We start from the raw sequence: 13,851 nt of genomic DNA on the forward strand, positions 1-13,851 counted from the left end.
AATTAATACCAGATTTGTCAGAGACAGTGATTTTGTGAAGCTGATACTTTGCTCCTAGCCCAAGATTAGGGATTCTGACATATTTTGTTCAGTTAGCCCAACAGTAAAAAGATTCTTCATTCTTAATTACTTTTCCAAGCCCCACAAAACAATATTCTAGAGTGTTTATTAAAATTTAAAAGCTAGTCCTGTACTGCCTAGGGAAGAAAGTTATTGCTTTTTGCATGAGAGGACATGGTTATGCAGTGAATTTCTAAATCTCATTTATCTCTTGTGTAACTGGATTACAGAGGAAAACATTAGCATGAGTAACTTGCTAATGTCATGACTCTCTCATTTTCAGCCTTCAGATAATACAATACATTTTGGTCAAAAATAGCAATTGGTAAATTCTATAGCCAAGCCAGCAAGTTCATTTGATTTATTTTTATTATTTATCTGAAATGAAGGTGATTACTGACCCCAGGCAAAAAATGCCCTACTAATTTTAATTCAGCAGCTAAGTTAAAGCTACTATCTCAGAGGCAGAAACATACACAAAAATATATTAAATGTAAGATAAATATTTCAAGAACACACTAGTGTACTGACCTACACCAGAGCATCAGCAGCAAAGGTAGCAGAGAGGATTACAGAAATGCCAGCATATCCATGACATTTTTCTAGCTGGTGCAGATTCAGCAAAACATGTTTAGGAATTAATCTCTGGATTCTTTTCCATAGGAAGAAAACCGGTATGGCTATTTGTAATAGATATTTCCACATTAAGAAGCTAGAGAGTACAGAGACATGCTGTGCTACAGCTATGCAAATAGGCTGGCATCATCCTAGAAAAATGTGCAGTAATTAAAGCAAAGTAATCTTTAATCAAATAATCAAGTATACCACAAATTGGAGCTAAAATATCTGCCTCTAATAAAGAGATGCAGTGTAAGAAGAGTATATAAAGCTGTATTAAAGCAGGGTGAATAACTAAAGTAGGATGAATAATTCAAGTAGGAAAATTTGAAGTCACATAAATCTGATAACTGCTGTGACAATTTTTTTATGTTTGTTTCTCCTTTCACACCTTGGAACCTGCCAAACACTGTGGTTTCTTGAAAATAGGTTTTGTAATGGCAAGTTTGTGAGCTACTGTGACACTACTGTTTTATCACATCATTCCTTTTTATGATGAAGATACCATAAAACATGTTTAAAATTGAAACACTGAAATATGGAACTGCCTAGTTCAGGTTTTATGTTAGCATTTCATCACACTGTTGCTTCTCTGAGGGATATCCCAGTGAAGACACTACCCTGCATTAGCCTAATACTTTTTTAATGATGTAATTTATTTCCCTGCCACTGTCATTTTAGCAAGGAAACAACAATTCAGATTTGCTGTAGAAGCCAAGTCAATTTGTTTTGCTTCAGGTAGAATTGTTTTTACATCACATCATCTTTTCCAGTTATTTTGAATCTTTTGGTGTACTACACTTTAAAATGTACCTCATCTAATGCACATTGTGCGTACATGTCTTCATGCTGGGTAAACACCCTTACCACCGTATTCGTTGTTCGGCACATCTCCATTTGCTGTGCATTTCTCTTTTGCCACAATTTTTAAGCCTCCTTTCATAAAAATTCTCATTTTCTCTTTTCTACTTCCTTCTCTTCCTTAACTATCACTCCATGTTTCTCACACCCTGTTAGGATGGTTGTAGTGAAAATGTAGATCATGCTTAGCACATGTTTGATGTACAGCTGTCTCATCCTCTTTTAAGTATGTTAGCTTCACCTCCACTGCTTCAGTCTCAAGGTTCTTCCGGCAGGACCACTGCCACTCGATCTCAGAACAGTACTATGGATGAGATCTCACAGTATCTGGTATAACCGAGTCTCCCATTATTCATAAATTTCACTTGATGTAGGTTCTGATTGGCATAAGAAGTTTACAATCATCCTTAAAGTCAAGGAACATAGGGAAGTGAGAGATTATGGCAGTGTTATTCTAACAGCAGTGGTTGTCAGTTATAGCTGGCTACTACATACAGTATTGTGCTGCTCCATGTACAAGTTTCTACCACCAAATGGGGAAGAAGGGGGTAAAAAAAATGTTACTGTGTAGAATCACTAATTGCTGCTAGGTAAAAATCCTTGGATTTGACTCCAGCAGCTGTAGATTTAAAGGCAGCCACAATGACATTAAGGGTGACAGCTATTCAGCCAATTAGGAACAAGTTTTCGTAACTCAGATGCCCAGAATTTGTGCTAGCATATTGTTTTCCCTACACTTATTTCAAATATTCCTTTTTCCCAGCAGCAGTAACTCACAGTAGCTAAATAAGGGACATGTTTTGCATAATAGAAAGGCACAACAGATTAACTCTCTGTTGGCTGCCAAAATATTTTCTGAAGTCCCATTTCAAGGAGTTTCTTAAAATCTTCTTAACGTTACGGCTTTGAAGGAATACTTTTTACTGAAGGAATACTTTTCTGTTGCATAAGCTGAAAATGCCTCTGGTAATTGCAGAGGAAGGTTTAAAAACCTCACCATTCAGGTCATAACCACTCTCAGATATCTCTTCAGATGAGTTATGAGTTGGAAACCTAGCTTGCAGTTTTCCATGAGAGTTACATGTCACCAGCTGTTAGTGGTTTGGAAGCATTTAGGATCCAGATAAAGCAAATAGCTCTTAGACTGCTTTAAAGAATTTCTCAATGACTGTTTGCTACTTGCCATAATTTCTTACATAATCCTTAGATAGGAAAAGAAGTGCCAGCGATTATATATTTTTCATAATTTTTAAGAAAGCTGTTGCATAAATATTTTCAAGTGCTCAAGAAGTCTGTAAATAGTTTTGTGTGTGTGAATTTTGCAGAAATATTAAATCTTATGGTTTAGATGCAAGTTATTTCTTGGAAGTTTTCTTGCTCATTTTGACCAGGGAAGCTTAATTTCTATACCAAATCCTCTTCAGATAAGTGGCTGGGATCATGTTGGTGTCCAGAATTGTCACATTCTGCTACATGTTCTAGTATGTGAAATTGCAGGATGACACCATAAAAAACCCTCTCCATCATACCTATTCCGAGTTGCAGTTTCTGAATTAGAAATAAAAGTAAGTGGAAAGGACAAACCACATCGAGATTCCAGAGGAATGAAAAGACATCTGCTTTCTGTGCAGATGTTTCTATGTGTTCTTTTCTCTATTTGACAAAAATAAAGCAACCCCATTCCTACAATAAATTTTATATAGCTTGCTTTTCTGTTTAGCCATTCTGCCTGTAAGTTTTTGAATAGCCAAAGAGGATATAAAAATAAATTACTCCAGATCACTTACCACACACTATAGTGTTAATATAATTTATCTTGTTAGATTACCATCTGGTGAAGGTGGATAAGGATTACATTTGGTTATTCCCAAAGAAAGGTAGGAAGCCTCTATATATGCTACTTTGTTAAAAATGAGTATAATAAAATCAGATTTGTTTCTAGTTAGCAAGGAAATGAACAAATAGATTGATGATATCAAGGTTTATTTGTTCATCTATGCAATGATAGGAAGACCAGAAGAATTTCCTAACCTTTTTATTTTGAGATGAAGCATGACAAATATGATAACCATTTTACTATAAAAGGGATAATATGTACAAAAATGTTTTTAGAATTTATTTAAATCTAAAAGGGGAAGCCTTTCTTTTAACAATGTACAGGCAGATCATATGATTTATTTAAAGAGGACAAAATATGCCATAAAGAAGGCAGTAGAAACAAAGGTAAGCTAATGTAAAAAGTTTAAAAAGCCTGATTTAAAATTATGTTATGAAATTAAGCATCAAAATTTATAAAACCTCCAAATTGTATCCAGACACTGTTCATCAGTCAAAAGAGACACACACTGGTACTGACAAGCGAATGAAGCCACAAGTGACTGCCATCTAGCGGTGCCACGGCGAGGAGAGCTCTGTTCACCGGGTTTACTAGAGTTCAAAACAATCAGTCATAGAATGGTTTGGGTTGGAAGGGACCTTAAAGATCTACTTCAAACCCCCCCTGCCACGGGCACGGACACTATCCATTAGTCCAGGTTGCTCCAAGCACCATCCAGCCTGGCCTTGAACACTGCCAGGGATGGGGCAGCCACAGCTGACTGAAAAATTCCTAATTCTGAGAACTATTTAAGCACTGTTCTTAGTAGTAAAATATTAACCATCACAGATTTCAATACGATAATTCTTATTGCAGAAGTATCTTTCAGTGCTCAAAAACCTCAACAGTCACTAGAACAATATAATTACGCTGTGATAAACTATTTCTGACAGTTACACCTTCCATGGTAATGGTGTACTGAAGTTTGCAGACAACACGAAGACATCCAGGTTCGTTCCATAGATAAGCTTTTTAGAGGCTTCTTTATTCAGCACTTACTGGCTCAGAGTGCCACTTCTCCAGTGCTCATTTGTTCACATGTCTCAAATGTTTAAAATGCTTACCGATTATCTAACTCAAATCATTTTGTGGTTTAAAACATACTCTAACCTAGAACTTCTGGCAATGAGAGGGGTGTGAGACACATACTTGCAAGACAGTCTATAGTATTTGAGAAAATGGAATTTGCATATATATTTTTAAAGTATTCCTTTTAGTGTTCAGAAATACCTTTCATAATTAAAATTGTTCTGATATTTTGTATTCAAATACACAATATCCAATACGCAGACCAGAAAATTACACCCACAAAGCAGTTTAAAATGCTTGAAACTTGTATAAATCAGAGATTACTTCAGTAGTGACAGCAGGTTTGGCCCTCTACATGCAATGAGGAGACCATCAAATTTAAATAATTCACTAAAATAAATTTCAAAGAGAAAATAATTTTAGAAAAGTGAGGTTTTATCCTTGTTTTTATATAAGAAAGCTAAAAACTGCACAGAACACTTAATTATACATCTTCTATTACTACTAATCTTAAGATTCATGCTTTTCTTAATTTGATTGAAAAACAGCTTTGTTCTGTCAGCGCAAGACCACTATTCCTAGTGTTTTACAACACATTTTCTGCTCCCCTTACTAATGATTAACATGATCTTTGTGCTGCTCACATCATAAGATTCCATGTTGTTGAGAAGTAATACAAGATCAGGAGGTACACTACCTCAAAATTAAACAGAGTGCATCTTAGAGCAGATTGCCTGCACCATTCAAAGCCACGTATTTGCCTCAATACATGAGAGATGTGTGTTGGCAATACAAAGCCTGCTACTAGGTTCACAGTGACAGGTATCTTTGCTGAGGCAGGGGAAATGGGGCTGCTCTTCAGAAGCCAGTCAGCAAAAGTGAAGCAGCGCGGGTTGGAATTAAGAAAAAAAAGATAAGGTTGTGTTGCAGGGCTGTCAAAAAACTCATTTCCTTACTGGGAGGGATGAGTGAGTGGATTTCACAGCCAGTACCCACAACTTCTTAATGTATTAGCAAGGTCATTTTCTGTTCCTACAATAAATAGAAAGGTGTTGATTTACATCCAACAGCTGAATCAGAACCTGAAATACCCTCTAAAATTTTCAGATAGCAACAGTAAGCTGAAAACTTACTTCAAGCATTTTGTGATGAATGTTTTCAGAACAGTACAAACACGAGCAGATTTTTCATATAGAAACCAGTTTCTTCGTTGTTACTTACCTGAAATCCAGTCACTGTAAGGAGTTTGCTTCTGCGATACACTGACATCTTTTGTACTCTTGAAATTGTAGAAGCTCTATGAAGTCTTTACCTTTATTATAACATTTCCTTTGCACTTACTATGAATTTATTATGAATAAAGGTAACCATTATCATGTCAGACTTAGGAAATGTTCTGTAGCTAGCAATTACTCTTTAGCAATCAATTATGATCTCAGTTTAAGACTCCAGGTCAATTCCTACGGGAGACAGTGTACAAACAGACATGACTAATGGGACCAGGAAATGACTTAGGCAGGAAAACAAAACATAAAACAAACAAAAAGGCAGTTCCCTCCCTGCCAGTACTATGCTCCCCTGTGCCAAGAACCATGATGGGTTTAATCCGGGGACTGAAATAATCCCAAGAACAGGAATAATCCAGGGACAGTAGTATCATAAAACTGGAGCAGGGAAATCAGAGAACAGGCATTACCTCTACAAAGATACCTCTCCACAAGCCCTTTCATAAGTAATTCTGTAAGGCCACATAATTGTGATTTAAAATTGGTGCTTATCAACAATATTAGTTACTGTGGCAACTGGAACAGGGGAGAGAATACAGATGCTCACCACACACTAACCCATACCTAGCACGATCTGAGCAGTGATATGGGCCTTCTGGGTAACACCCCCCAGTTTATATACTGGGCATGATGTGCTGTGGTATAGAATACCTCTTTGGCTAGTTTGGGTCAGGTGTCCTGTCTCTGCTTCCTCCCGGGTTCCGCTCATCCCTGGCAGGGCATGAGACTCAGAAAGTTCTTGGTTGGAGTAAACATTACTTAGCAACAAAATCGGTGTTTTGGCATTGTACCCAGGCTGAAAGTCAAAACCACAGCACTGCACCAGCTACTAAGAACGAGAAAAATGACTGCTACTGCTGAACCCAGGACAGTATGCCAAAATGATTCCATGACCTAGCCTGGGAAAGGGCAGAGTCTCTTTTAAGGTGAGCTAACTCACAAGCTTTATTAGACATTGCAGCAGTATTTCTAAAACAAGCTGAATGAGCATTAAGTTAATCTGTAGCTCAGTTTAAATTTCCACAGAAAACATAAAACTTGGTACCAGTTTGCCTGCAAGACTTGTGGAGTCAGTTTTCTGTATACACTAGAAGAGCCCTGAGAATGAATTCAGCCTTTTTATTTAATCTGGGGACTTTAATCGCTGTGTTTAGGATACCCTATTAAAGTTTTGTTTAACTTTGTACTTTCAAACATTAATAAACTAACTCTCCCTCTGCATTTTTTCAAAAGCAAAACTCATTTCAGAGTGACACAGTACTATCACTCTCCATGATGTCAAGTCCACAGCCAAGCACATGCATCTCTTCTGAACTGTCCACAGATGATGCTCATTACAGCAAAACTGCCATGAAGCAGAGATCTATTCATTTATGAGAAAGAAAGTGATCTCCTGAATTTCAGCATCCGTACTGAGAAAAGCTGGTTTGGGTGGTTGTTCTGGGTTAGGGCTGGGTTTGTTTTCTTGTCAAAAGCAGCAGGTAGTAGCTTGTGCAGTAATAAAGACAGACATTTGATACTGCTGTTTATTTCTTTTTAAAAATTAGACAATTCTCAATGTATTAATCCAGCAACATGCTACTAAGCACTCTATACATTCCTTTCTTCAGAATAATTCTAACTAGATCTTGGCAGGGATAAACTGCGTAAGAATTACCGACTTTAATAGTACCGATCAGAAATAAACCCATTGAGAACTCCTCCCCTGAATCCGACATTACATTTCTGTGAAATTGGCCTACTCTATTTAATACTGTATTGTCTTGAATAACTTTTGAAATATAAATTAGTTTTTCTATTAGAAACAGTTGTGTGTATATTTTTTCATCTTATTCAGAATGATAAGATAAAAATTTCCATGGGCATTAAAGGGAGTTTCAACTAGGGCTTTGTAAGGCAGGCTTTAAAATAGTGCCTGAACCAGTTCTTCCACAGAGTTCTTGATTAAAATCTACATACTTTCAGTAACTATTTTCAGCAGTGTAAATTATGTGTCCTCCAAAAAGTTTTAATGGAAACCAATTTTATTAAAACTAGTTTGACAGCCTGAATATGCAAAGTCAAACCACAGGATAATAAATACTTTTTGAGATTGGTCTGCATATCTACAGGCAAAACTTCCCTCAAATATCCCATGGAGCAGAAACAACTGTGGTAGCAATTGAAAGATTTTCAGTTGTCAGATTCAAGGTCACTAGTTAAATTATTCAGACATTTTTTTACTTCTAGCAAAACCAATTTTACAGGCATGTATGGTTTTGTATGTTGTCTCATAAGTTATTTAAAGCACACTTTTATATTCTCTATTTTACAGCATTGTGCTTTTTTATTTATTCATCTGTACCAGGTTTTAGCTGAAAATTATTGTTCAATTTGTACAAATCACCCATGATTTAAACTGTGTAATTACATTTCATGTAATCTCACAATTTCATTGGGTAATTAAATGATTCTCTACAGCTTTTTTTATCAAAAAAAGCAATATACAACTACAGAATCCTTGTAGGATTTCTGCTCCCTCCCCCCCTCCCCCCCCTCCCCTCCCAAGACATTACATATTTAAATACACTGGACCAAATCCTTGGGCATGTCTGATGAGTTGTGCGGAAGTCAGACATGCATGCAAAACGGCTCTAAGCTTACCTTTCACAAAGGGCTGTATCCTCATCTCAGGAGAAAACCCAGGTGCAAATGTCTAAATTACATCAGCTGTACCTATACAGTGAACCTTCATGCAGAAGGAAAGTCCAGCATTATACCCTTTTACTTAAATTCTCCAGCATTTACTGTGGTATTTTAGAAGTCCATATGGAAAGGGTATATGGAACTCTCTGGGCAAATTACACTGAATTTAGGGTCAGGTTAGGGCTGGTATTTTAATTTTCAGTAGTTGCACTATTCTAGAGGAGCTAGCCCATATCATCATAGTGCAAATGTAACCTCTTGTACAGACACCTTTTGGTAAGAATAAAACAACATAACCTTAACAAACAGAGGTACAGTTGTTAATGAGGCATGGTACATTTTACTTTGTAATGCACCTAGACATTCTTTCACTGCTGAGCTGTCCACTTTTCAGGAAACATTTTAAAAAGAACATCTCCTTTGATTATACTGAAAGTAGATGATATGATTTTTTGCCTTCAGTAAATTAAAGTACAGTATAAACTGATTTTTCCAAAGTTATTTCAGTTTAAAATGGACTGAAAAAAGTTGCAATGTTTAATGATAATTTCAGAATAGTAACTAGTTCACAAACATTTTGTTTGTAAAGAGAAAACTTTGTCTGTGACAAAAAAACCCAACTGTGTCTTCCACTAATTTAACAAACAGTATTTTAGATGCCACCATCACCTGCAGTTCTGTTGATGATGCCCTACACCAACAGAAGACTCTCCTACTGATGTTCAACATTCATCTTCTTTATACGATGAAGCAGAGCATCTTTTTCCATTTGAATCTCAGCAAGAGCCATTTTGGCTTTGGCTAGTTCCTGTTTGAGACATTCATTTTCTTCAATAAGCTGAAACAATCACATTAGAGAAGAGCTTTATTAGTATTCCTGCATACTAACATTTTCCATTACAGAAACTTTTACAATACCATATGCTCACATTCATTGCTGAGTGCAGGCTTGCTGGGGCTGAGTCAATTGTGACTGATTACCAGTCAATGATTGCAGGACACAGAGACAGTTGATGCAGTTACCTCAAAAGGCAAGATCCCAATGTTCTAGCTACACCACTTCCATTCTGTAGTAGAGTGGAAATGACACCAGGTTCTGAGCTCTAGGAATGGTTCCTTACTCAGTGGAAGTTAAAAAAAAAAAAAAAAAAAAGAAAGCCAAACTGCTGTGTGAGTTCTGTCATCATCAATTCAAAATCCAGGTGTGACTGAGAGATCAGATTAGTACAAGTCTGATTTAACAATCCAGTCCTTTGTCTTTGGTGGTTGTGTTGTACTCTGATGTAAAGGAGAAAAATCAGTCTACGGTGTACTGTTACCATATTTAGAAGGTAGTATTAACTTTATTTTGCATGCCTAAGTACTGAACCATACTATAATATCCATAATTCATATTTTCTGTATCAGACAGATTTCTAAGCAGAAGTAACTCCCAAGCCCATCAATAGATGATCTAAATATTATAATGATTAATGACTGTAATATACTCAGGGAGGGGGGGGACATGGGAGGGAGAGTGTCAAAAGCAGTTCTTAATACCTCATTTTTAAGGAAGTCAGCTGAATCCTTCTTTGATTTAGGAGATCTGGGAATTTCACAAATAGTCTGCGTGGCTCGGTCCTGTGTTTTATGTCCAGGAGGTCCAGCTACTTGCTGCAATGAGCTACTTGAATTCTTCATCTTTGACACATCATTTACTCTTTGATTATCTGTATCACAGAAAAGACACTTAAAAGCAGTGCTTAGCGTTTTTGTTGTGTTTTTTCTTTAAGTTTGATTCCCATCAGCACAAAATTAAAACCAACTAAACAAATATTTACCTCCCAAAATCAAATTTAAGAATTAAAAAAAAAAAATCATATTATTTTGGAGGAAGAGAGAAAGAAAAGGAGGCATGAGAAGAAGCAATATGTAGCTTCCAGCTTGAAGAAAATTATCACATTTTTATACTGACCAATACAATAATCACTGAATATGCATTCTGAATAACTAGAAGTTTAAGAACTATTAATATTGCTATTAATAGACTGTCTCCAGGTCCAAATCAGAGCTGAAGACTGTATTTGGAGATGTAGGGAGATAAACCTGCAGGATCAAGTTTTTAAATTAGAAAATAATTTAAATGACTTTGCATTAAAGAAACTTTGTAGCCTTTATAACTGAAGTGTAACTGTAACATCTCTTAAAATATACTGCTGTGCAGGAAGGGAAAAGATGAGGGTCATGGTTCTTGGTAGCCAAAAAAAATAGTCTGGGTTGGGTTTTTTCTTTTTTAAATGTTTCCTTTTGAACAAGAGGTTTCTGTTCATAATCCCCTTCTCCCACCAAACACACAAGAGGACTCAAAAATCTAGCACTGCAGATACGTAAATCACAGCAGTGCAGATAGTATTTGACCTATGCCTTTGAAGTCACTGTACCTGAGCAGTCCATGACAAGAATAGGGATCAAAGTACTTCAGCAAAAAGGGGAAAAAAAAAACAAATGAGCTGAAAGAAACCTTAATACTATGTATTTTCTTACTAAATTATTATTTCTTCAAATGTTTAGTCTAAAAAGATGACCAAAATGCACTGAACATCTTTAAACACTCAAACAATATATTAGATAATATAGAGTTGTTTAAACACAAGTAAATCATGCCATAGCACACCTCTGAGAAGTCTGGCCCACCTTCACTATACCTTTCCATCAGATAGGTGAAGGGGCTATTAAGACTACCCTGCAGCCTCCTCTTCCTCAAATCATACAATACATTCCATATTGTTGGATTAATATATTCAGGACCTGAATAAAAGGATGGGTGCACCCTCTGCAATTTTGTGAACAATACCAAATGGAAGAGTAACTGACAAGAGAGGGGCAAGCCTGTTTTTCAGAGGACCTGACATGCTGGAGAAACAGGCTCACTGGAGCCTCATTAACTTAGGCTGAAACCAGTGTGAAGTCCTGCCGCTGGAAGTAAATAACCTCTTTCTCCACTACCAATTGGAGACCAACTGGACAGAAAGCAACATTGTAGGAAATGTCCTGTAAGCCTTGGTCAGTGAGAAGATTCATCATAAGTCAGCAGTTAAGTTCTGAAAACAAAGACCAGGCACATACGGGCTGTACTAGGAAGGGTACAGCTACCAAGATGAGGGAAGTTATTATTCCCCTATACTCAGCACCAGTGAGACCACACCTGGAATACTGGATCCTTTATGTGACTACACTTAGAATTAAAGCACACTGCAACACAACTTCCACAAATTATCATCAGATATCTTTTCATTATTAGCCACATATTTGCACAAAGGAAAACAAACAAAAAAAAACCCAGTCTTCATCATACTTAGATTATGATATTGAGATAGCAAGATGCTGGAACATACAAACCTCTAATGAGAAAAGAGCCATCATCATTTCTTTCTATCCAGAGTATGTCAATATGAAGTTTTATGGGTACCATCTCAGATGCCTTGAAATTTTCACGTGGACTGTCATCCTAAAAAATATAAGTATTCAAAAATGAGTTCACTGGGATATAAAAAGAGCTAATCAAGATGTTCAATTAAACATCTTGATTTAAAAGTGGATTTAATGGAACTTGAAAGGGAACACTTCAGAGTAGAATTTTCTAATGGGATTCACCACTAAACTTTTGCTCAATTTTTTTTTTTTTCCCAGGGATCATATTAAAGGCACAAATTTATCTCTGGAGTAATTCTGCTGAACTTTATATATACAGTCTGACTATACTTCAAAGTATTTTCAAAGACATCTCAATAAGATTATACCCCAGACCAAGACATTCTTAACTCAGGAGCTCTCAGAGTCAGAGATAAGAAGCCTGCACTATGCAGCATCTGATTCTCCCTTGAACTATTTAAAGACTGAATGGGCACAGCTAACATTCTTGAGCAGATTTTGTCTTTTTAGAATTTAGTTTGGGATGGCGCCAGCTGCAGTTCAGTTATATTACTGTACTCAACAGAAGAGAAACTTCATACATTATTTTTTTGGGGTCTCCTCAGGAAGTCTTTATAGTTCATTATTCCTGTCAAGCAGAATAACACAGCCAGTGTAATCAGAAACTGCACATATCAGCATAAAGCATGTAGCGAGAAAGCTGTTAAGATATAACTGCCAAAGTTTCTTGAAACTGCACTGAGATTGCAGTAGAAAAATGCAAAAAATAAAATAACCTTTCTTAAATTCCATCCCCACCCAATGCAACACACTACATCAAGTCTCATGCAGAAGAAATACACTATTTCTTTGAATTTGAACAGAATATTGAATGGGCAATGCAGCATAACCTATGAACATATCCTTTCACTCATTATTACCCTGCAACTCTATAGAAATGAATCATCTGTATGTCAAACTTGCAGTTTAGTCAACCATCATGAGAAACTTCACTGTGACTTGTGTGCACTGCTGAGTGAGCACTCTGGGGCTTTCGCTGCCAAGCAGACTCCTACTGTTTGTTTATTAATGAATATTCCTCACCTCAAACAGCTGCTTTCTCAATAATATTTTGATTAAATCTGCCTTCTTGCCTATAAATCAGGACAATCCATTTTTAAATTTAGATGTCTGTATGTTAAGACTTTCCTTTTTGCAAACATTCATGTTTGTGATACATTGAAATGTGAGGAAGAGATCCACAGCTCTTACAAAAAATGCTTGTCCTACTCCTGTAGTAGAAACAGCCCTAAAGGAGTGCCTAAGGATCATCAGGTGGTGGAAAAGTTGCATCCCAGAGGGAGGGAATATTGATGCACTTTGAGTAAAACACTGCAGAGATAATAATTGCCCTTTAAGTCAAGAATGATCTCAGCAGAGTCAAGGCCTTACCCCGAGATGCAGAACTGGAGCTGCTATTCCAGTCCTCAATTTATTCAAAGTTTATATATATGGGTGATTATCAATTTACAAAGCAATGTTATAATTATCTTATCTTTACTTTTGCTTGGGGTTTTGTTGTGGTCCCTTCCCCCCCAAAAAAGAAGTCCTTATCTTTATATTCAATGGCTGGGCAGCACAGAACTCACCATCTCCTTTAAATGTCTGAAAGAAAATCCCCTAAGAGACTTGAGCAGGAGTGTCCTCTTAATGTTACTATTTTATGCTACAGTGGTGAGAAAACTTGCATTATTTAGTATCTGTCTCTAGGTAGGGCATAAAATGAAATCTGGCTTCTAAGAATCAGTATTCACATGGTTTGAACTGGAATTTCTGTAACCTTTTTCCTTCTTTTGTACAGAACTTTCATTGTAAGAAGGATCCTCTAAGCAGGAGAGAGAATTAACCACTAAAATCTGTTTTTGTAATTAGAAAACCATTATTGTGCTAAGCTAAAAAGTCCAACCAGAAAAACCCACATTGAGCCTCTAGGAACTTGGTATACTTTACCTATAAAGCTCCCAGACAGTCACTCTACAAAAGAGA

General features: G+C 36.6%; 1 protein-coding gene across 3 annotated transcripts in view; it reads right to left on the reverse strand.

Moving 5' to 3' along the window:
• Nucleotides 1–7,242: 7,242 nt before the first annotated feature.
• The window catches only part of BLTP3B (bridge-like lipid transfer protein family member 3B), a 54,599-nt gene continuing 47,990 nt past the window's right edge, over nt 7,243–13,851 (reverse strand). For all 3 annotated transcript variants that reach the window (XM_061357214.1, XM_061357222.1, XM_061357231.1), the window contains 3 exons: nt 11,794–11,902; nt 9,955–10,124; nt 7,243–9,253 (listed from right to left, as the gene is read on the reverse strand). In XM_061357214.1, coding sequence (XP_061213198.1) covers nt 9,128–9,253; nt 9,955–10,124; nt 11,794–11,902 — 405 coding nt within the window. In that variant the 3' untranslated portion in view covers nt 7,243–9,127. The remainder of the gene's footprint in view (nt 9,254–9,954; nt 10,125–11,793; nt 11,903–13,851) is intronic.

Source organism: Neopsephotus bourkii, unplaced genomic scaffold (genome assembly GCF_033783945.1).
Source record: "Neopsephotus bourkii isolate Nb327-2 ecotype Australia unplaced genomic scaffold, CSIRO-AGI_Nbou_v1 NB_107, whole genome shotgun sequence".
Lineage (NCBI taxonomy): Eukaryota > Metazoa > Chordata > Aves > Psittaciformes > Psittacidae > Neopsephotus > Neopsephotus bourkii.